Raw genomic sequence first — 25,241 nt, 5'->3', positions numbered from 1 at the left:
GTATTATCAAGTTAGAGGAAAACATTATACCTAGCACCTACATAATCTTTCACACGTTATTCAACTAAGAGCCCTTTGGTGATAATTTAGATTTTTAACAGATACAATGCGCGTTCTCTGCCTTTTGATAGCTGAAATACCTTTTATTTTATTACTTACGTGTTCCATCCATTGGATCTAGGTAACAGTAACGAAAATCGAATAAAAAATTACTTTGTATATTATTACCTACACCACAAAACGACTCTTATGAATTAACAAAAAACACAAAAAAAAATATTTAACATTTACGATCGCTTTGAATAACCCAGCTTAACAAGAAGTATCTTAAGTATCAAATTTAAATGAAAATAAATATCAAATAACAGCCGTCATTTCTTGTCAATAAACTTACTTCGCTTTGAATGTGTTGACCCAGCCGGTGACCGTCTCCTTGTTGACACACGCAGATATCTTTTCCTCGCGCAAGTGTGGTGGCAGGAGTTCGGAAAGGCTGAGGAAAAAACACTATGTTAAAATATTTTACCATACAAGAACGCTATGTTATATATGACATATGTATAGTCAATTCATTCACACAGCTATTCCTGTTCGAGCACTAACTGCCACCAGTTCCACTCATAAAACAGCGTAATACATGAGCATTATTATCAGTTGTTTTTAATTAGTGATCATATTGAAGACTCTTTTTTGATCGGCATTAAGTTTTTCGATGAAGATCAGTCTTCTACTACCAGATTGATTCTCTGAAAGTCATCCATTGCGTTTGCAGCTCCCATAGCCTCAAAATATAAAGGAATTTCAGGATCATCGGCATCATCAACAATTTTCCTTTCTTCGTTTACCTTAGCTACTATAGCTTCTATCACTTCAAATGCTTATGTCTTGAAACATATCAGCAACGTCACCTTTAAAGTTCTTAAAACGTATTAATATATTTTAAAATTATCCAAGCATTGTCCAAATCGTAAGCTAATAATATCACTACCTAGCAATCGAAATTATTAACCGAAATCGTAAATTTATATGTAAGCTTTCTAGGCACATCACGCAAGTATATTATATTTTTCAAGAAGCTGGTCATAAAGAAGGTAGCTTCTCGTACTTTTATGCATCCATGCTTGTGCATCCTCCGTAAAAAAATCTGTACAATTTTTATTAACATATTTATTATAATAGGGATTCGAGGTACAAACAGAATATTCGTGTTGTGAGCGAACCAGTGATTTATACAAATGTAGATATGTAGCAACTCTCTTGAAATTAGGGCCGGTCCGCATTATAAATGCATAAATATTAAATTATTTATTTACAATGTTTTGTATATGCGTGTCTAAATGTAACTTTCTATGCAATGTTGTGCCTAGATCTTTAGTATTACTAACCTTCTCTATACTCTCTCCACAGAGAGAATATGTATAGTTGCTAGCAGATATAGTTTTAGTAAAAGTAATATGCTTACATTTACTTAATCTTAAATTAAGTGTATTTTCTGTACAATATTTAATAAATGTATTTAAATCAGCTTGATCAATATCGTTTATAAATATAATATTAAAAGAGGTCCAAGAATTGGCTCTTGTGGAACTCCACAAGTAATCATAAACAATTTCGATTCATGGCCACCAATGACCTTCTATATATATATATATATAGACAATGCACCTCATACAAAACCAAAGCCGAAATATGGCACATGCCACAAATGTCAATAGGCAGCATTGAAAACATTATTTCAGCTTCTGCTGCGTATTTTGAATTTAGAACCCAAATTGGGATAGTGACATCAGCGGAGTCACTATATATATCAAGATCTCTTCAGTCGGAGGTTTTTTACGTTTTTAATCAAAAATCACACTCATATTATAAAGGGGAAAGTTATGTTGATTTATTGGCTTGTGTTTATATTTGTTACTTCTTTACGTTCTAAAATCTAAAGGGATTTGGAATTAATAAGTAAAGGTAACCTTTAATGAGAGAAACTAATACTCAAATATAATATTTTTATTTACATGAAATAATTAGTTAAAATGGTTATTTAAATAAATTTTATGTTCCTTGAATTAAATAAAAGATACGTATACAATTATTATTGGCAAATTTTTCTAATAAGCGTTTATGATCTAAGTATCATATCAAAAGCTTTTTGAAAGTCTGTATAAATGCAGTCTGTTTGTCAATTGTTATCTAAAACTTCAAATAACTGTGAAGCAAAAACAAGAAGATTAGTTACTGTTGAGCGTTTCTGCACGTTTCCATATTGATGTGGAATTATAATCCTATGTAGCAGTGGATAAATGGAATTGTGTACAAGCCGTACAAAGAGCTTGGATACAACAGGCAAGAGATCGGTCGGTAATGTACCTTGAATTTAATATGCCTTGTTTAAGACACATACTGCATAAAATATGCAGTGGTTTGTATATGGTAGTAGCAATGGCTATGAAAAATATTGGAGGTATATCATCCAACCCAGATACATCCGAGATCCAACTTGTTTAGAGCCTTAATTACATTTTCAGTCGTGATAACAGTTTGACTGATAATCTCACACACTATTTCATCCTTACCAATGTAATCAATATTATCTATGTTGTTATGTTATTTCACTATACTCACGAGAAAGCTTTATTTTTAATCCTTATTCTGGCGATGGCTGCAGCAAAATGGACACGTTCCTCCCAGACAGCACTCTCGACATCTTTGAAGGGTGGCCCAGCCTCGCTCAGCAGCCGGTTCGCGTGGTCCACCTCACCTCTAGGTCTGGCCATCCACCTCCGCCGCGCCAGCTCCATGAGGAACAGCCATGTAGTGTGTTTCTCGTTTGTCAACTTAATTCAAGATCAAATATATCATTACTATCATCATAAAACCGTCAGATCATCATAAACAGTTATATTCATCAATTTTTTTTTTCAATTCGATTAATTGGCCGTATTTGCAGTATATCGCTATACAAGTCATTAAATTCTATGGGTAGGTACTTAAATGTATTGTTTTACGTTACAAATATTTTCTAACAAACTAATGCAAAGACACTATAAGCTTGGTAAGATTGGATTTGTTTTCTATAAATGACTTTTACTTTTTTAAAGTGCTAATTTTATTGCGACACGGCATTATTTCAAACTTTCTTCCTCGTACTACAAAGCTGTGGAATGAGCTTCCTTGTGCAGTGTTTCCGGGACGATACGACATGGGTACCTTCAAAAAAAGCGCGTACACCTTCCTTAAAGGCCGGCAACGCTCTTGTGATTCCTCTGGTGTTGCAAGAGAATGTGGGCGGCGGTGATCACTTAACACCAGGTGACCCATACGCTCGTTTGTCCTCCTATTCCATAAAAAAAAAACTTTACGATTGCCTATTTGACTAGATTTGATCTTTAGAACAATTTCACAATTTTTACCATACTAATGTTAAAATATTTGTCTCTGGACTTTAATATCCACCATCAATATAGTAAATATTTGACTTCTGATAAATTTCCATCATTAATCAACAAGTGACTGGAAAACATATAAGTATGTAAGTGGATTATTACACTTGTGTTGATTGACTTATCGTTTAAATATTATTATTGTTTGATTTCTGGTTTCTTATCACCTAAGGCACGAATTAAGACACTTTAAAAATGCTAAAGAAGCACCAACCCACCCCTTAGCATATTTACATCACTGATAAGTAATATACCGTGTCAATATTGAACGAGATCCCTCACCGTGAACCCTGAACAACCATGTCGATACTTTTTCCACGATATTAAATGCCAATAAATTTGTAGATTATTTTCGTGAGCGTTTTCAATGCTTGAAAAGAATCGGCCTCAGTCACGACATTATAGAATAATGCGAGGCACACTGCTTGCTTCTTTTTACATCTTGTCGAAACGAATTTATGTAGAGTTATTGTTCGAATGTTTGTTATCACTACGACCTTGAGTGAGTTTTTATAGAGACCTTCGGAAATGCTACATAAAGTCAACAACACGAATGCGATGGGAAAATAACTCAATATTAGTGTCCTTAAGTAAACGTTTTCCATCTCAACCGTTGTCCTGTCGCGTACCTACATATAAATATGTATTGAGTACTAGCTGTGTCCGCCATTTCGTTTGCGTAAATTAGAGTTGCTCTAGGCTACGCTGAAGGCATTCGTGAGTTTTGTGAAAGTCTGTTCTGTACAAGGAAATAGAAAGACTAAAATAGACTCTGTGTGTTACCACTCCCTTTATTAATTACAATCAATTTTTTTATAAAATATCAAATGTAAAAAATCCAACAAATTTATACTTTGATAAAACTGTAGTCGACCCGTATGTAGGTAACATACGCGTCGACTACAGTTTTATCAAAGTATAAATTTGTTTCCTATGGTCTCTTGTAATTATTCTTGCACATAATATTACTTGAAGATATAACCTGACCTGTTTTTTTCAACGTTATTATCAGAATTGTGATCATAATAACAACTAAATAATAAATTCATGTCTAGATGATAAATTCTAAAATTTCATAAAGCTTGCAGGGAACTAACATTAATATCAATAATTTAACGTGATTTTATTCCAGAGCCACAAAGGACTATCTGTGTGTGTATGTTACGGGAAAACTATCACAACGTCAGGTTCAATACTTACTTTAAACATTATTCTGTTTCATGATATAGGTATTCGATACCGAATAGATATATTCGAAAATAAATAAAAAAGTAGTAGACCCTTGTCTTATGATAAATTTTGATTAATGTATAGTAAACATACCTGCGGATAGTTCCCAAAAAAGTCCACATCATCAATAGCTTGATCTAGTATAGACTTGTCTGCAAAATAATTTGAGATCTTTACACATACACAAATAATTGCTTGAACAAATATCAATACGACAGCTAGTTAATACTTTAAAAATAACTTTATTATATCTACTTATTACATGCAATCCTTAGTATTAGCGCTGTCATGAATGAATTTTTGCAAGAAATATTTTCCTACAAACTAAATTCGTAAGACTGGGATTTTAGCATTTTTTGTCAACTTAATATCATTTCTTATAATTGAAATACATTTGTAATGTATACGACCAGTCTTACCAAAAAAACACCACAATCCACAAATTGCCTGATTAACATTCACCCAAAAATGTTGAGTTTTATCTTATATTAGCTTTTAATTGTGACTTTGTCCGCGTGAAGTAGTTACTTTGGGCAGAATTTTTATTTTTTTAGAATATTTTTCAAATAATACAGATACAAACTGCTGCTGGCGGCGCTCTTCTATGATACAGCGAATATCCCTGTCATTGTGGACGAACTTCCATACAAACTTCCATCTCAAAACCCCTATCTCAACCCCTCCATTTTGTTTTCGCAATAAAAGTTTTCAAGCTCTAATCTATCTCTGTACTAAATTTCATCAAACTCAGGTGGTTGGTGGTGGTTCAGTGGTTTAGGCGTGAAAGCGTAACAAACAAATTAACAATTATAATAATAGTAGGGATTAACGTAGTACCTTCGTTTATTAACGCGAGTGTTACACATTTAAATAAAATAATTTTAAAAGGACTAAAACTGTCCCACTGAAAATTAGCTTTGCAAAGGTCACGTAACGTCGTTAACTCGACGTAACTTAACTTACTTACTGACTTAACTACGCGCACTTATTCAGCTCTTTTCAGCTTTTCTCCATACAAAACAACAATTTTGTATGGAGACGTGAACGCGTCGATTAAGCTTTCCGCGTCCATTCTGCTTTCGCGGCAAACCAGCATAAAATGAGGATAAATGTGTTTTTATTATGCGAATGCTATAGAGAGCGTTCGGCGCTGTTCCGCCGCGTACAGCGCTGTTCTTCGTCGAATGCGGCGGAACAGCCCTTTACAGGGATGGTTCGCGACTCCTTGTCGACATGTTGCGACCTGTATTGTTCCTGCGTTGATTTGACGTAATCATTATGCACGCAAAGATTAAAGAATGCAGACGTGATTTAAAGTTATTATTCTCATTCTTACGACGCCGTACGCGGCTGATAGAAGCAGAGCTGTATAAGTGTGACCAAAATCGTTCAGCGAAACGAATAGAGCTGAATAAGTGCGCGTAGTCCCTTAATCAATAATAAAAAACTACGCAAAAACCTTACAAAAAATTACACGCGCTATAATCCTTTTAAATGTATTTTATTTATTATTATTAACATGCCGAGACTTAAGTAAAGTAAACTATTTATTTAGGACACATAACATATTATTATATCTATACTAATATTATAAAGAGGAAAGATTTCATTGTTTGTTTGTTTGCATTGAATAGGCTCCGCAACTACTAAACCGATTTGAATCATTCTTTCACTGTTGGGAAGCTACATTATCCCCCAGTGTTATAGGCTATTTTACATTTTCAAAAAATTAGGGATCCTACTAAAAGTTCAGTAACGTATCCCAAGGTGTAAAAATACGTACGCGAACGACGTCGCGGGGTATCAGCTATATTATATATATAAGATAATATCTAATAAAATTTAAAACATTAACAACATAAAAATATAATATCACGAAAAGGACACGTTGACGAAGTAGGATCATATAACAGCTAATATAACATTAAATGCAATATGCCTTTTAGATAAATCTATCAGCATAAAATCGTGAATATTGTGTACAAAAATCTCTTTTAAAAAAAACTTTATTGAAAGGCAGGTAACTTGTTCATTAATAGGTATATACATAATACTATTAAGTAACTACTTAACAAAACCGCAGATAGCAACTGTTGTAGGTAGATAATTACTATGGCATAAAATACTGTATTATAAAAGCGACGGTGTAACAACTAAGCGATAACCAACTTCTGTTAACTGCCAAAGTTTCAAAACGGGCGTTTTACGTACGAGCTTCAACACGATATCAAATTTTATTGGCTTCGTGACACTCCATGTCAAATAGAGCTCGAAACTCCGAAGTCATTTACTGATATTTTATGTGCAGATTTGTAAATGCGATGTATGGCGTGGCATGTGAGTCACGAATGTAAATAATATATAATATGTAATAAGGATAGAAGGATAGTGTTAGATCTTTTGTTTTTACACAATATTTTTAAGTAAAAATAAATTCTCCATACTTGCTATCAAAATTCAAAATAAATGTTCCTCCAAAATTAATAAGAAAAAATGCCTATTCGTTGTTTGTAGTACCACAATCGAGGTCTAATCTGGGTCAAAACGCAACTATTTCTACTTTTTGTAGGTAATATAACTCACTGGCCAAATCGCAGAACATTGATTTATTCATTCCGCTTGCACAACATAAAAGGAAATTACTTAATTTACATACGTGACTTAGAAACCTTGTTTTCATTTTTATTTTTCTATTATATATTACAATAGATTCTAGTTTTTAAATTATTAAAATTACTGTCTTATAAACGTAGTAAATATTATGAATGCTGTGGTAGCTTATAAGTGAATTAACTCTTATCCATATTATTATTATATTTTAAGTGTAAGCATGTAAAGAGTGTAATTTGTTAGTTGCCCAAATAAATAGATAAATAATATGTTACAAACAAGAAAGTCCGCTCATGTTCTCAACCATTATTCACAAGAACATAAAGCCAACATAGAGACCCGAGGGTTAGATGCCGAATATCCTAAAGTTTCGACTGGACGTTGTGAGATATAATAGCTATATGAGATAGCTCCTTACTTCAGAAGAAATCGCTTTAATTATTATTACGTACTCCATCGTCATTTGTATTGTCACTGTCTCCACAACTAAATAACTACATAAAAGTACGCTGTTGTACTTTTTGTACGCTGTTTGGTCTTTCTCTACCCGTGAGTACCTTTTAATGGCTTTTTGTTACTATTAGACTTTTATTGAATATTAATGTATCTACGCTGTTGGTCTTTCAGGCTTTTAAGAAATAATAAATAAATAAAACAGTTTGATTTAGACCATAATGACATCAAAACGAATTCTAAACGAATCAATTTTGAGAAAATAAATACCTTTTTATGCCTTTTTTCATGCGACGTGACGACGAAGTAAAACAAAAATACACATTGTCCAAGACCGAAATGAAATCACGAAATAATCAAAAAATTCTAAATAAATCAAAAAATAGCTTACTCCCCAAGTCAAGAAATCACCGTTCGCGTAACGCTAGCATTCGTTCGTATGGCTCTCGTCACGCGTTCACCAGCTTACTCCCCCAAGTCAAGAAGTCACCGTTCGCGTAACGCTAGCGTTCGGTCATATTATTCTCGTCACACATTCATCAGAGTACTCCTCAAGTCAAGCGTGCGTAAAAAAGTTTAACTTCAAAAAATAATACGTGTTCTGAAATACGGATATTGGCTCGAAGGGCTCGAAGATAATGTCTAAATTACCGAACAGAACCGAACATCTCGGATGCGGCCATAACGATATTTTGTTACGTGACACTTTCTAACAGAAGGAACATTTTCTGTCCGTTCATTTTTGTTACACATGTTATAACTCATCATGCCAAAAATTTGATTAAACACAATTGCAGTTATATGAACACATATGATCCATTGCAATAGTGATACTAAGTACATGTATAGCAGTAATATTAAATAACTTACATCGAAACACGTCATAGATAAGAGAGTAGACGGATCTCATCTCTTGTTCGTCAGTGAACTCAACGCTCATTGGTGGCTTGCACAGCAGTCGGGCTGCCTTCAGAACCTTCAACATTAAAATCAATAAAAAGCACGAACATTATTATAAAAATAATAAAAAGAATTTATTTTGATCACAAAAACTTGTACCTACATTTTAGTACGCCTTTAATTTCCTTCTTATATTTATTTTCTGGCAAGACAAGTGTATCTTCAGGGATACTGATATAAAAGCAAACAATATCAACAAGAAAATATTTGCTAACATTAATTAGCCAGGGCAATATAGTTCCTAACTTATTTTTTTAAGAATTTCAACCAATAACGGTGATAAAGACAAATATAGTTGGAAGCTCGCCATCTCTACAGTAGGAGGAAGAGAAACACATAGATACAAGAGGAATAGTGACTATGTCAGCGTTGATGTTATGCAAAAGTAATTTCACTTCTGTGGCCGAAACGTACAGTCCACTCACGCATTACAGTCATTGCATTAATAGTGACAGCTGGTTCTTTATCTAACCCTGTAAAGGTTTGTTACTCTCTGGTTCTAACGCTGTTGTTTATTTTTTAATCATCGGACCTGTTCAATGTCCCATGCTGGACCTGGCGCAGTTTTAACAGCAACAGGTGGAGGCGCGGTGGAATTCTTGGAGGCGATCGCCAAGTTCCATGGCTCCCATACTTCCACCGCTTCGTCCATTTTACTGTCGTCTGTGGCATTATCTTGCCTGAAACAATTATAATAAAAAAAGTAGTTCACATGATCACACAGGAGACAAACAAAAGGTTTAGTACACTCGAGTTTTTCTCTTTATTAACCCTAAGCGAATACAATTTCAGATATTGTAATAATGATAATATTTGAGTCATTGGCGAATAGGAATATATTTAAAATTATTCCTGGGAATCGAATGTATACGTAAGAAAAAATGAAATGGCATCATCATCATCACCACAAACCTCAAGCTCGCTACGAGTTACTGTCAACAATTGTGCAGTAAAATGAAAGGATGAGGAGAAGCGAATTTCGAATGTTTTTGTTTGAACAGGTGTAGATGTGCTTGGAAACTTTGGATCTAATTATAAGATTACCAAGGGATATACAGGGATGTAAAGATTTACTGCCCTTTTCAAATTTTTTATTTTCTACATATTTCTTACGGTACCTGGTTTCAGTCGTGTTAACGTCCACAACCATTTTTCACGATAAACACAGACTTATCCATTTTTGCATCATTTGTTACTCGTTTATTTTCTCCTTTGATTTTATATAGTTATTGTATTTTGCAAGATATACAATAATACAATGCGTATGAAATTTTATATTTGAAGTGTATGAATAAATTTTAGTCGTCAATACGTTAATTTTTACGACAGATGTTGTTTATCGAAACATTGTGTCAAAGTTTTGACGAATATTTTGAGTTGGATTTCCTCCTTTTGTTAATTTTTTAAGAAACACCAAAAAGTTTATAAACTGTAATAAACAAAATAAATCTTAAATATGATTCTTTTTTTTATCAAAAATGTCTCAAACATGATTTCAACGCTTAAGTGTTTTAAGGTTTAATTACTGACGAAAAGCCTCATGTTTTAAATTGTACATTTCCTGAAAAACAGGATGAAACTGATCACGATCAGTTGAAAGAAAGAAAGAAAGACTTGTTGTGAATCGCTACATAAATTACATCAATAATGATTACTAATGTAAAACCGTTGCACATATACACATTTTCTTCGATATCATTCGAGCAAAATCCTTACTGGTATATTATATATGGGTATATATATAGTGGAAATTATTTGTGGAATTATACGGTTTTCCTATCCCTGTAGTATAACAGAACACTTTACAATATATAGTTGTTGTTTTAAGTTATTTGCTATCTTAGGCGTATTCAATATTCGTTTAGTAACTAAAGGTGTTTTATTTGTCACTCACATAAGGGTTAATTAAATTTCGTCTCCTGTCACTGGTGACCATGCAGACTGTAAGTAATACGAAACGTCTGGATAAATAGATAATGTGGTATTCGGCAATAGTAAGTGTTAAATTCTATAATGTAATTTAATAATAAATGACAATGCGACAAGATTCTCTTTCACAACCGTAAAATGTCTCTTGAACTGTTCAACACACAAGTTTCGCCGACGAAATCCTAATGTATCGTAAAAATAGTAAGAATGTCTGGAAAGATGTAAAGTTACACAACCATGTGTATCTTAAAACATAAATTATGTGTCGAACCAATAAGAATTACACTTACAACTTATTAAATTACACTCACACACACACACACACACACACACACACAAAGCTTTCAGACTATTTTCAATGTGCGATAATTGTAAAATTTGGTTTATAACCATTTTTGTTTATTTCTATATTGTTTATTAAATAAAATGTATCTGCTAAAGAAGTTGCGATATATTCCCAATACAAGTGTCCTAAGACTAAACTTACTGGGAAGTCTCAACCACAAAAAATGTACATACTTATAATATTTGAAATAAACGAAAATTATAATTAAAAAACGATGGACTCCTAAACTAATGAACAGATTTTAATGGGGATTACTTCATGGAGTGCAGTTTGATCCAACTTGAGAGATAAGATAGTTTTTATTTCGATTTTGGACCCATTATTATTTTTATTTCCAACTAGCTGACCATATAAATTAAATTGTATTGATCTTTTGCTTGTTAGTTGATAAGAGATGGCGCTAGTTGTATTCATTAGTAACAATCACACTTCTTTTATATTTTGTATAAGTCACACTATAGTTTTATAAATTATAGCCTATATGTCAATCTGGTGTGTAAGCTATATTATTATAAAGTTTCATCAAAATCTATTCAGTAGATTTTGCATTAAAGAAGTTCAAACATACATCCAGACAAACAAACTTTCTTAATAACATTTATAATATTAGTAGGATATTTGTTTTATATGGACATATTGTCTATGAGAGAATTTAGTGACGCACAGTTTGACAGTTCCACTGTGAAACAATTTCATTATAACAACAGGGAGCATTTTTTACGAGATAATGCTTGATGTTTTGAAATATTATTGGCAAATTCCTAAAAAACAGTATTTTTTTATTATCTACAGAACATCGTCTGTCGGGTCAGCTAGTTTATTTATAAGTTTCATTCAATTTTCTACAAGCTTATATGCATGACTACATTGTGACACGCCACACTAGTCGAAACGATATCGTGCGATCAAATAAGAGTTATAATTATAAATTAACCATTTAACTTGGCAGTCATTTTTTGGCATTTTAATATAACACAAATTAGGAACACATCACATTTGAGAATTTATAACTAATAATAGATAATAATATTGACACACTTCTAAACAAATTATCTTGCCTCAAACTAGGCATATAGCCTGTACTATGGGTACAAGATAACGATATATTTAATACAATACACTTACTTAAACATACATAAATACATATAAACATCCATGACTCGGAAACAAACATCCATATTCATCATATAAATGATTGCACCTACCGGGATTTGATCCCGGGACCTCTAGCTTAGTAGTCAGGGTCACTAACCATTCGGCTATATGGGTCGTCACGAAAGTCTCAACAGAAAAATGCGTTTAATAGAACACTGTGAAAATCCGCCCTAATAAAAACTTATCGCCCTTCACCACGCATTAAAATAGAACACATGGAGGCATTTTCTAAAGTTCAAGGTCGCTTATACAATTAACGTATAAGGTAATATTCACCATTAGCCTTCTTGTTAAAAAACGAATTTTTTTTTTAATGAAAATAAGGGACGAGCCAAGCAGGACGTTCAGCTGTTGGTAATTGATACGCCCTGACCATTACAATGCAGTGCCGCTCAGGGTAACTGAAAAACCCAAAAAATCTGAGCGGTACTACAACTGCGCTCGTCACCTTGAGACATAAGTTGTCAAGTCTAATTTGCTCAGTAATTTCACTAGCTACGGCGCCCTTCAGACCAAAACACAGTAATGCTTACACATTACTGCTTCACGGCAGAAATAGGCGTCGGCTTCACTTGGAGTGTTCTAAATAATTCCATTGCTCTGTTGACGATTTTATTGATGAGTCTATCACGGGAACATACTTTACTTATTTCTTGCGACCGCTTTCTAGCTTTACACTACACGCCACAAACCCAATTTATATTACATTAGTTAATGAAGATAAAAAGTTTGTGATGGATGTGTGGACTTCACTACGGTGTGAACTCTACAACGAATTGCTTCCGTGTCTGGAATCTGTTTGTATTTGGTACTGAACTGAAGTAGCCATATGAACCTCTCAAATTATCAGATTCTTCGCATTTGGACTTCAATCCAATCCAATTTAAAAAAAAAGAAAAACAGAATGTTTAGTATTTTTTACTTTTTGCTTGTCTTTTTAAGTTATATTTAAAAGTTATATTTATATAATATGGAATTGCTTATTTGTGTCTATAGATTAAATAAATAATTTAGCCTTCTAATAAACACCACAAAATCAGTCTTCTAACATAACAATGATACTTGCTCATCTAAGTCCAAGGTTTTCTGCATCCCAACTAATTGGAAGTACTGCGTCAGTCTCCATTCCCTGTCACTCGGCAGAACCAGCTTCTCTGCCTCACTCGTGTCTCCCTCAACTCTTGCCGAGTCCTCTTGCATGAACAGTTCAGCCAATATCCTCGAATACACACCAAATATATTCCCCTCTCCATACTCACTGAGCGCGACCCACAAATCATTAGGATTATATTTTTCAATCATTTTAATACAAAATAAATGGTTAGGTGTTTATTTTTCACGATGACAATAAATCAGTCAACTTTATTACAATCTATTTGCTATTGAAAACAAATTAATTTTAAGGAAGACCTTATTTTTTTTAATATGGTGAAATAAAAATAATCGTTGTCCGACATTATACGGGTAACATGTTGTTTAATATTGAAAGGTTGGCGGCATACTGAACGGCGAACGATTTGAAATACACTGTGCTATGACCGTGATGTTATTAACCTGTTGCATTTGTACAAGTATTGGCGTATACTTAAAAGTTTGTTTCGCATCAATCATCAACGAGTAAGCGGAAATCGGAAATTGAGATATTATCACCGCGAATAACATCATTATTGATTGAACACTAATAACCTATGGTCCTGTATTAGATACCCAGGGTCCAGAATGTAGGGCATTGTATAATAATGAGATCAGAATCCCTTGCGCGAGTGGAAAAGGGAATTTTCAGTGTTTGAACTATTGTTCGAGAGTTCTACCTGCGGGAGGCTCCCTTGCATGGGATGCCGGTTAGATTATTCATATATAATACTGAATCTACCATAAGTTCTGTTAAAATTTTTTTAACAAAATATGTGTAGATATACTAAATTTTTCAATGACGGCAACGCTCCTGTGATTCTTCTGGTGTTGCAAGAGAATGTGGGCGGCGGTGATCACTTAACACCAGGTGACCCGTACACTCGTTGTCCTCCTTTTCCATGAAAATTGATATCTTTAAAATGAAATGAGCTCACAGAATTCAACAATTTTTATTATGGAATTACTGACATGAAATAAAAATTAGTCAAATTAATAATTTACAAAAAAAACTAATCCTCTCCGGACGTGTCTTGCAGTATGTAATTTTCTGCGGTTAATGAATCATTGATAAGAAGCCGGTATAGCTTTAATTTACAAAAAATATTTAATCTTTATCTTTACTTATTAGGAACTTTTGTTATATTCTATCACACGCACCTTTATAATGGAAGTCTCATCTCAACTTAAGAAGGTTCCATTAGATTTACGCATACGTCGTGTTGAAGAACAGTTATAAGTTTCCAGTATGCTTTTTGATTCAAAATTTCATTTATAGACCACTAAATACCAAATAAATTAGGGTCTGCTTTTATTTATTTAAAAAGCAACAGCAAATTATTTCTGCCCCCTACCTCATATGGCCATTTTCTGTGTTCTGTTGAAATAGATTTAAAATCGTAAATGTTAGATTGATTAACTTCATTCATTATAAACTTATGAACTTCTTATGAGCTCTAGAATTAGTAATAACTTCGTACATCTGATCTGGCGTGTAAAGTCCTTTTATGTTTATTTTTTTTTTCAAATTTAAGGAATGCATATCATTGCCACGGCCTATTTGTGCCTGCGCCCAATATATATTTTTAATTTATGTTAGTCATTAAACATGTGCATTAAAAATTATTACGGTTTTGACGAACCGTTATCGGAATAGAAAGAAAGCTGGTTTCTACCCCGTTTAAGTTCTTCGCCTTTAGGGAGATATAAGCAACTTGCAAATTCATCGGGGTCTTTGCAATACCTAACCAATAATGATATGAAGTATATCAAGAGCCGTGAAATTATACACAGGGTATTTATCTTTATGTTAAACATTTTTTATATTGTATACACTCGTTCTTAGATCTCTTATTTTTCTTACAGTAGATTTATTTTGACTGTTATAGTTATCATGTAATTCAGTCTTACCTTCTTTATAAGCTCTATACATATTTGGCCACATGACAAGTTTCTTTGGTCAATGAACATACAGATTAATTAATTAATAATAAATAAATACTTATTTGTTGCAAAAAAAAAATACAATTTTGCTTAAAATAATTACCCTCGACCCTCGAACTAGGACAGCCCGTGACATAGGGGTCAGGCTCTTCCCAGTTGTGCAATGTAAAATGTCGAATAAAAAACATCAACATATTTTAAGGTCTAACAATGGAAGTTATTCAACAAATTATTAACACAAGAACTATTTTATATATAATTTAGGGTGTGTGTTGTGTGTTTGTGTGTGTATGTGTATGAATGTGTGTGTGTGTGTGAGTATGTGAGTATGTAGCGATGTATTCTGACCTGTATATATGTATGTATGTGTATGTGTGTGTATGTGAGTATGATTATAAAAATTGATTTAATATTGAATAATCTGTGTGTGATATTATCTGGCTAATTGTATTCCTTGAAAATTTTCTTCTTGTAACCTAAGTAAAATTTTTCAAAAGATATTTAAAGCCAAATGCTTACTCACTTTAACACTTATAAGTTACTTCATATAAAACAATTTGGCTTTACTAGGGGACGCTCGACTATGCAGGTGTTGAACTCATCAGGAATGTTTTTGAGACCTGGGAGGAATCACACAATGCACTTTGTATCTTCTGTGATTTATCTAAGGCTTTTGATTGTGTTCAACATTCAACGTTGGTCAGGAAGCTATGGTATAAGAGGATCTGCACTCGATCTTCTTATCTCATATTTAATTAATAGGATTCAGAGGATCGAGGTGAATGGCAGTAGATCACCTGAGACTCCGCTCGGTATCACAAGGGTCTATTCTTGGACCCTTCCTCTTCTTAATTTATATAAATGATTTACCTAACCTTGTAGAAAAAAAACACAAGATGGTATTGTTTGCGGATAACACTTCACTTATATTCAAAGTGAAACGAAGCCAAGTTTTATATGACGAAGTAAACAATGCTCTATCTGACATCGTGTACTGTGTGTGTACATAAAACCAAATATTTTAAATTTACCGCGCCAAATGCCAAAAATGTAGATGCGAATATTTTATTAAATGGAGAAGTGGTAAAACCAGTGGAATCTGCTGTATTTCTTGGCATTACTCTTGATTCCAAATTGCAGTGGGGCCTGAAGCACCGCCCAGGAATCGGCCTTTCTCATACTCAACGAACGCCAAACATAGTGACTGGTTATACTCCACCGTCATCTGTATATTTTCACTTTGTCCATTTACTAGTATTTGCTTTCTTTTTCCTAGGTTTAACATTTCCTTGGTCTATAAGCAAAGGTAGAGTAGCTTTAGTAGATCAAACTTATTTGTATCCGTAACATTATAATATTATGTAATGCTAATAACAATTGGATCTGGTAACAGATGAAAATATCGAGTTTTTTTTTGGTGCTCCTCAATTTGTTCTGCGCATTCATCTGCGAGGTAAGTAATTATTTAAATTGAGAGCATTTATTTTGATAAAAGATGACGAAATATCTGTTGAGAGTAACGATGGTCCTCCTCTTTGAATATAATATTATATAAAAATATTGTTATAATAAACTCGATATTTTATGCCACTTCCAGCACCTTTTAAACCATAAATAATAATCTGATTTGGGTAACTAGAGGAGATGCAATGAAATCTACAATGACAACAGCCCCCCTACTCCACACGTATTCGCGTATAATTCGGATTCCTTACAAACAATTCTTAAGTATGCAAGCTTACTTGAATAACACATATTGAATTAGATTTTTTTTATGGAATAGGAGGACAAACGAGCGTACGGGTCACCTGGTGTTAAGTGATCACCGCCGCCCACATTCTCTTGCAACACCAGAGGAATCACAAGAGCGTTGCCGGCCTTTAAGGAAGGTGTACGCGCTTTTTTTGAAGGTACCCATGTCGTATCGTCCCGGAAACACCGCACAAGGAAGCTCATTCCACAGCTTTGTAGTACGAGGGAGAAAGCTTCTTTAAAACCGCACTGTGGAGGACCGCCACACATCCAGATGGTGGGGATGATATCCTAACTTGTGGCGTGTCGTGCGAAGGTGAAATTCGGCGGCAGGAATCAGGTTAAACAGCTCTTCGGAACACTCCCCGTGATAAATGCGGTAGAAGACACACAATGAAGCGACGTCTCTACGCAACGCCAAGTGATCCAGCCGTTCACAGAGCACTGAGTCTCCGACAATTCGAGCTGCTCTACGTTGCACGCGGTCAAATGGATCGAGCAGATACTGGGGTGCACCAGACCAGAGATGACAACAATACTCCATGTGTGGCCGGACCTGCGCTTTGTAGAGCGCTAGAATGTAGGCCGGCTTGAAGTATTGCCGTGCTCTATTGATGACGCCCAGTTTCTTCGAAGCCAATTTGGCTTTGCCCTCCAGATGGCCACGGAATTGGCAATCGCTCGAGATTTCGAGACCCAGTATTCCGATACTAGGCGCGGCTTTAAGAGAAGTGTTCTCGAAGAGCGGTGATACGACAAATGGGGTTTTTGTAGTGGTAAACGCGCAAAGTTGAGTCTTCTGGGGGTTAAATTGGACATGGTTAAATTTACCCCATTCCGCGACCTTCTCGAGAGTGGACTCGATAGAAGACACAAGTTTCTCCCGGCACTGGTCAACGATTTCCCGAGAGAGACCTGCATGGCCCGTGTATACGGCATCACCAGTGCTGTCATCTGCATAGCAATGCATGTATATGATGATGATACTATGAATTAGAATTCTATATTACGCTTAAAAATGTACTTAACTATACTGCTTAATCATTGAAACGGGTTTTATTTGTAAGTAAGTGTATAGCACATTTAGTGGTAATCGCGATAATTTGTGGGGAACAATAATTTCGAACGTGTTGTTATACAATTACTTAAACTACAACTTTTAAAATTTTGCGCTAAAAAGGTTTCAAACTATTTACGCGGATATTAGCAAGTTTAAAAAAGTGTCAAACTATTTACGTGGATATTAGCAATTTTTTTCTGTGTAATCCATAAAAATACTTTTTTAGTCAATATATTTTTGTGAATAGTTTAAATACACAAATCACATATTTTAACACTACTCACTTACTACTTGTAAGAAAAATCTGAAAAAAATTAAGCTAATGTAATTTGTGTTGTTCGTAAAAACCAACAAATAGACATAAGTTCACTTATGCTTTTGTTCTTCTCAAGGTACGATATCAGAGACGATTGGAGTCTTGTTTTATATTATTTATTCAAACAAAACAAATCTTATAACTATATTTACAATAGGTACTATAACTACATAAAATTAAAACTATCATTACGTGGAAGCGTACCAAGAATACTGGCAGCATTTCCGCGTTGGATAGCTAGGCTGATCCGTTGACCGAGATAGCTGCCAGCGCTGGGTTTTCACAAGCCTTATTGAGGCGCGAAGACAATATTTTGAAGATTCTCCCCGCCTCTGGGCCGCACGGGCCAAGTGTCTCGAGACCAAGCGGCACAAAGATGTATGACTGACATTTTTGCGACGCTTGCCGTCTTCGGCAGTCGAAGCAGCAGCCCCAGCACCAACTGACGTAATTTCGACATGAGAAGGAGCCAGAGTGTCGACGCAAGTCGCGTCCCACGCCAGCGCCCTTTCCCGTGCCCAAGCCCCCAGCGTCATTCCATCATATATTATAACATGACATATTGGCAAAATTTGGACAACATTAAAAAAATATGTCACGCACATAGAAGAAAGTGATTCATCCAAGGATTTAAATAAAACACTTTTAAAGGATTAAAATGTGTAACGTGTAATTGTAACGGTTTTACATTAGATGTTTGCGTAAAATTTACATTTTTATTTTAGTTAACCCGACGTTTCAAGACCTTTCCAGATCCCCTAAGTGCACTTTTCGATTTGAATTTTATATTATGTTCTTCTAATGTTAGTTTTCTATCTATAATTATGCCCATATATTTCCTTGAATTTACTCTGTTCATAATTTGCCTATTATAAAAAAAAAATTAATTGGGCGTACGTGTCCAAAAATAATTACACTGCTTTTAGATGGGTTGATTGTTAAATGTAAAAATTCATGATAATATTAAAAGAGTTCTGATAACAAATGGTTAATTTTGTCAATGGCAAACTGCAAAATATAATTGCTGCTATACAAAACAGTGTCATCAGCAAATTGTAAAATATTTACATCACAATTATTTACAAATTTCGTTAGTATATATATATTGTACAATAAAGGTGATAGACCAGCACCCTGCTTTGTACCTTTCGATGCAGTTTTTGGCTCAAATAATTGATTATTGTATTCTACATATAGAATTCTAGCAAAAAATTAAATATCCATTTACTAACAGCCCTATATTAGGAATACCTAATCTAGTCAAAATTCTAACAAGAATGGCAGGATCTACAATTTCAAAAGCACCTTGGACATCAAGGAATACACAAACAGTGTGTAACTTCTTAAATTTTGTCATGTTTCAGTTCAGAGATTAATATAGCAAAACTATCTGCACAACAACGCCGTCTACGAAATCCATACTGTAGTTGTGGGATAATATCATTGGATTCAACATACCAGATATTGGTCTTTAAGAACTGGCAAGCTCTGGAGATTTGTCAGGCTTCAGTATGGGAATAACACATTGAGTTTTCCATTATTGTGGAATAATTTTCTTGTACCAAAGTATATTTAGGATATTATGGAAAACCTTTTGTGCAGATTTATCTATTTTTTTTAATAATAATAGAGATTCCTGTGACTGATTGTTTCCATTATATGACCAAGAAAGACCAAGACAATAAAGGAAAATGGGATTGCCGCATACAAGAAAGCATACTTGTTAGACCATGCTACAATCAATTGAAGGATTGCAACAGGGATTTTATTACAACGATAAAGAGATTGCGTTTTGGCCATAATACTACACCGTCACACCTTGCAAGATTGCGTATTATTGAGAATATAATTTGCCCACATTGCAGTTCAAATGAAGGAACTGTGAAACACCTTATTTTCGACTGCCAAACATTTCTGTTTGGCAGACTTGTTCTGGCTAGTGAAATCAGTGATTCAAAAATTTTACGTGATTCTTCATCCCGCCCGCCACCACTTGATCAGTTATTAAGAGACAAAAGAAGTTATAAAACATTATATGAATATATTAAGAATATAATTCTAACAATGTAAAATAAAGTGAAGTGATAAGTGAATTTATTTATTTCATAAAATCTACAGCACATTACATCTCTTATTAGCTAGGTAATAAAGTACAGATCATCGGCCAAACAGTGATTTTATATTATATAGGCAAATACTAAAACATAATCATGAATTCATAAATAATCTACTCGAGATAAAACAAATATAGCAAAGCGAGCAAGGAAAAAAAAATGTACGCATAATATCATTAATATCATGTTTTTTGTGTGTGTAGTGTGTTGTTATTATGGGTGTTTTTTTAATAATTTTGGTGGTTTGACTGATGTCATCTTTGTTTAACAATCAAAATAAATTTATTTTTGGTAAGGTGGAAAATATCTAAGTCTGTGAAGGACGTATTGTAGATGTTGGGAATGCGGCTCGTTAGTTGATTTTGAGAGTATCTCGTGTGACACTGTGGTACAAAAAACATGGGCGTATGGCGGGTGCGGCGTGTAGGCCCTCTTAGTTTGAGGATAGTATTTAATAGTTCAGGACTATCTATGGTGCCGTGACAGATATCGTATAGTAAGGACATATCTGATATTATCCTTCTATCTTTAAGTGTTGATAGTTTGAAATGCCTACACGAGTTTAAGTAGTCTTTGCCTTTATACTGCGAGCGATATTCATGGTGATGTATAAATTTTTCTTGTATTCGTTCAACATTTTTCTGGTGTACCACAAAATGCGGGTTCCAAATTGAACAGCAGTACTCAAGGTGACTGCGAACATATGCGTTATATAATAGTTTGATGCATGCAATATCTGAAAAAGGCTGACTTGTACGGATAACAAAACTGTTGAGTATTTGTCAAGTAACGGGAGGGCGCACGAACGTACGTCAGTGAAACTAGCAAGTCGGTAACACACTAATTTATTATCAGCTGTATCGTAGCGATGAATGCCGGGTCGCAGCCCGCACACATAGATGCATCTATACAACATCCCTTCCCCTTAAGCTAAGAAACATAATTAAACCTACATCTTAATAACGAACTACTTATCTATTACAAATATCTGGCGAAGGTGTCGAGAAAATCGGACTTATTGCCCGTCGCCTATGAGGAGTGGCGGCGGCGTGGTAGCCAGCGCGCGGTGGTGTCTCCGGGCAATCTACCGGTCTCTCTGCTTGCCCAGGCTCCAGTGCCAACTCTCCTTCCCTTCCTGGTTGTGAGACAGTATCGCCATGGACTTCAGCAGGTGATACGTCTGGTATGACGTCGGGATCCCACGTCTGATCGTCGCGTGCCACCGAAGACATTCGTGGTCTGATCTGATCGATATGTCTGGTTATTTCACAGTCCAAATTTGGCACATATACCACATACATAACGCGTCCAATTTTCTTTTTTATAATTCCTTCAATCCACGAGAATTTTATGTATCACTATTTTTCGTTATCCAAACATTATCATTTTCTTTAAAGTCTGCAAAATACCTTTGTAATTTTTAGCCTGTGGACACTGTTTACGTTCGACGGTATGAGTAAGATCCGTGGACGAGAGCTGCGGCCCGACTGGGTTTATTAAGTCCAGCCTTGAGCGTAACGCGCGCCCAAATACTAATTCCGCCGGCGAAAGATCAGTGGTGCTGTGCTTAGAATTCCGGTAATCAAACAAAAATTTATTAATTTTCTCGTGTAGATTTTTTTTATTAATTCCCTCTAAAATAATACCCCTTAACCCCTTTTTTACAATTTTTACGAGACTCTCCGCCTGGCCATTGCTGGCTGGATGGTAAACTGGACTTAGAACATGTTCAATACCGTTACGCTTACAAAAATCATTAAATTCTATCGAAGTAAAAGAGGTACCGTTGTCGCTCACCAACGTATGTGGAACTCCAAACCGTGACATCGTCTCATACAATTTATTTATAACTGCATTCGAATTAAATGTCGAGGACATATCGTAACATTCTACCCATTTACTGTACGCGTCTACAATGATTAAAAACATACAATTATGAAACGGACCCAAGAAATCCACATGAATCCGGTAAAACGGATGCGGCGGCAGCGGCCAAGGTGCGAGTGTGGCGTGAGGCGGTGCAGGCCGTAGCGCACAGCACACGCTGCAAGTCGCTGCTAGCGTCTCTAGCGCCGCGTCCACGCCCGGAAACCACAGTCGCTTGCGTTGCCTTCATTTTCACTATACCGAAATGTGACCTATGTAGTTCCTTGCAAATAGTACTTTGTAATTTTAATGGAATAACAACTTTATGTCCACGCATTAGAATACCATTTTCGTATGACAACTGTGATCGACAATTAAAGAATGGTCTTAAATTAACGTCGTCTACTTTTTTAGGCCAGTCGTACATCACGTACCGTGTAACTATAGGCAGATAGGGGTCGGGAGCCATTTCGCGCCGCATGTCACTAAGTGTCACCGGCAGGTCGCCGTCTACTATAAAATTGACGTAGGTCGCGCGATCTTCGCACTCCCCCAGTTCTTCCTGAGTTTCCGTAAGCCCCCCTTCCCCGCATGACCTAGACAAATAATCCGCGCTGTTCAGCTTGCTTTTAATATACTCTATAGTATAATTGTATGCAGTTAAAAATATGGCGTACCTCTGCAGGCGGTTTGCGGACACTTCCGGTACCCCTTTGTGTGGCCCAAAAATTGCTAGTAAGGGTTTATGGTCTGTTCGTAATGTAAAGGGTTCAGACCGACCATACAAGTACTGATGGAACCGCCTTATGCCGAAAATGATAGCCGTAGCTTCTTTTTGAATTTGTGCGTAATTTTTTTCCGCCGAGTTCAATATCCGAGAAGCGTACGATATCAGTCGTTCCAACCCGTCACTGTCTACTTGTGACAATACAGCGCCTAGCCCGGTCGGCGACGCATCGACTGTCAATATTATCCTGGCCCTAGGGTTTAAAATGCGCTAGTGTTTTATCAGACGTTAATATGTTTTTAATTCGAATAAATGCGGCTTCATGAATGCCAGTCCACTCCCATTTTGTATTTTATTTAATAAATTATATAATGGACTTAAAACGGATGAGGCGTCGGGCACAAAGTTCCTATAATAATTTGTCAGACCAAGAAACGACTGTAATTGTGACACGTTTTTAGGCTTAGGAGCTTGCATTATAGCTTTTATCTTATCTAGCGACTTCCTAATTCCGTATTTGTCTATGACATGACCTAAATATGATATCTCATCTTTGAAAAATTCGCATTTACTCATCTGTACCGTTAACCCAGCGTCATCTAAACGTTGTAACACCGTATACAGCCTATGTTTATGCTGGTCTTTATTTTTCCCCGTAATGAGGATGTCATCCAATAGGAATATGATTCCATCTATACCCGAAAGGAGGCATTCCATCGCCCGTTGAAAAATAGCCGGCGCGCTCGACAACCCAAAAACTAAACGGGTAAAATTGATGAGACTGCGGTGAGTGTTAATGCATGTGTGATTTTGAGAATCTTTATTTAAAATAAATTGATTGTAAGCCATCGACAAATCAATTTTACTAAATTGTACGCCTCCATGTAATTTAGCTAACAAGTCATTTACTGTTGGCAACGGATATTGGTCTATAACCAACTGTTTATTTATTGTAACCGAATAGTCGGCACATAACCGTATGGTTCCGTTCTTTTTTAAAACAGGTACTACAGGCGATGCATATTCAGAATGTTCGACAGGTTTCAAAATGCCTAATGTTAAACCGTAAAAAACCTGGTAAACTCACACACACTGCACTTTTCCTTCTTGTCTATGTTGAACACCATGTCTGGCCTCGCTGCGCCGACGCCGCTCGCGCCTGGCGCCGCCTGTGACGCGGCCTGCCGTGCACACCGCACGCTATCTGCCAAATCGATGGCCTTAGCGAGGGTCAGCTCCCGCTGGTCCTGCACGAACAGCTTGTCCCGCTCACGTCCTGGTGCCATGCCCATGATAAATTTATCCAACAGAGCTTCTTCCAAGTTCTTGAATTCACAGTGAGCTGCTAATCCTCTTATCCTGGCTGCCCATTGAGTGTGACTCTCTCCTGGTCGCTGTGTTGCGGCGTAAAATGTCGACTTTTCCGCAAATCCGAGTCTTTTAGGTGTGAAGTGATCGTCGAGTAGTTTCACTAACTCCTCGTATCCTAATTCTTCCACCTTCTTGGGTAACGCCAGGTCTCTTGCTAATTTGAACGATGATTCACATAACGATGTTAACAAAATCGCCCTCCGCTTAATTGTCGCTTTGTCCGTTGTTGAGGTTATGTCGTTAGCAATAAACCATTGATTTAAACGCGACTTGTAGCTGTCCCATTCTTGTGAGAGATGGTCGAAGGTCGACAGAACGCCGAAAGTCACGCCCGTAGACATTTCCACAAATTTTGAATACCTCGTCGCCACTGTTGAGTATTTGTCAAGTAACGGGAGGGCGCACGAACGTACGTCAGTGAAACTAGCAAGTCGGTAACACACTAATTTATTATCAGCTGTATCGTAGCGATCAACGCCGGGTCGCAGCCCGCACACATAGATGCATCTATACAACATCCAAGATTTTTATACGCTTTGTTGACTGAAGCATTTATGTATGTATGCCAGTTTAGTATCAAGGAGTACCCCTAGATATTTAACAGTGTCTGTCCTGGGAATAACAGAGTTGTTAAGGTTATAGTTATATTTAATTGTATTCTGTTTTCTCGAAAATGTGGTTTGGCTGCATTTTGTAATGTTAATAGTAATTCTATTATCCCTGTAATAATTTGCAAGTCTATTCAGGTCATCCTGCAGCAATCTACAATCCTCAATAGTATTTATTGTCATGTAGATTTATCGTCAGCATAAAGTAGAAACTTTGCATTTTGAAAGCAGT

General features: G+C 35.6%; 1 protein-coding gene across 3 annotated transcripts in view; it reads right to left on the bottom strand.

The window, feature by feature from the left end:
- Positions 1-13,437, bottom strand: part of LOC126974707 (uncharacterized) — a 31,244-nt gene extending 17,807 nt beyond the window's left edge. For 2 of the 3 annotated variants that reach the window (XM_050822290.1, XM_050822292.1), the window contains exons 1-6: positions 13,187-13,437; positions 9,223-9,370; positions 8,601-8,706; positions 4,761-4,819; positions 2,620-2,831; positions 395-493 (exon numbers count right to left, since the gene is read on the bottom strand). In XM_050822290.1, coding sequence (XP_050678247.1) covers positions 395-493; positions 2,620-2,831; positions 4,761-4,819; positions 8,601-8,706; positions 9,223-9,370; positions 13,187-13,422 — 860 coding nt within the window. In that variant the 5' untranslated portion in view covers positions 13,423-13,437. Of the gene's footprint in view, positions 1-394; positions 494-2,619; positions 2,832-4,760; positions 4,820-8,600; positions 8,707-9,222; positions 9,371-9,808; positions 10,037-13,186 lie in introns of those variants that run through there. The other variant, XM_050822291.1, reaches the window with a different exon arrangement.
- Positions 13,438-25,241: the final 11,804 nt, after the last annotated feature.

This window comes from Leptidea sinapis, chromosome 33 (assembly GCF_905404315.1).
Source record: "Leptidea sinapis chromosome 33, ilLepSina1.1, whole genome shotgun sequence".
NCBI lineage: Eukaryota > Metazoa > Arthropoda > Insecta > Lepidoptera > Pieridae > Leptidea > Leptidea sinapis.
Note: the sequence above shows the minus strand (reverse complement) of the source record. Positions and strands in the feature narration are given on the sequence as shown.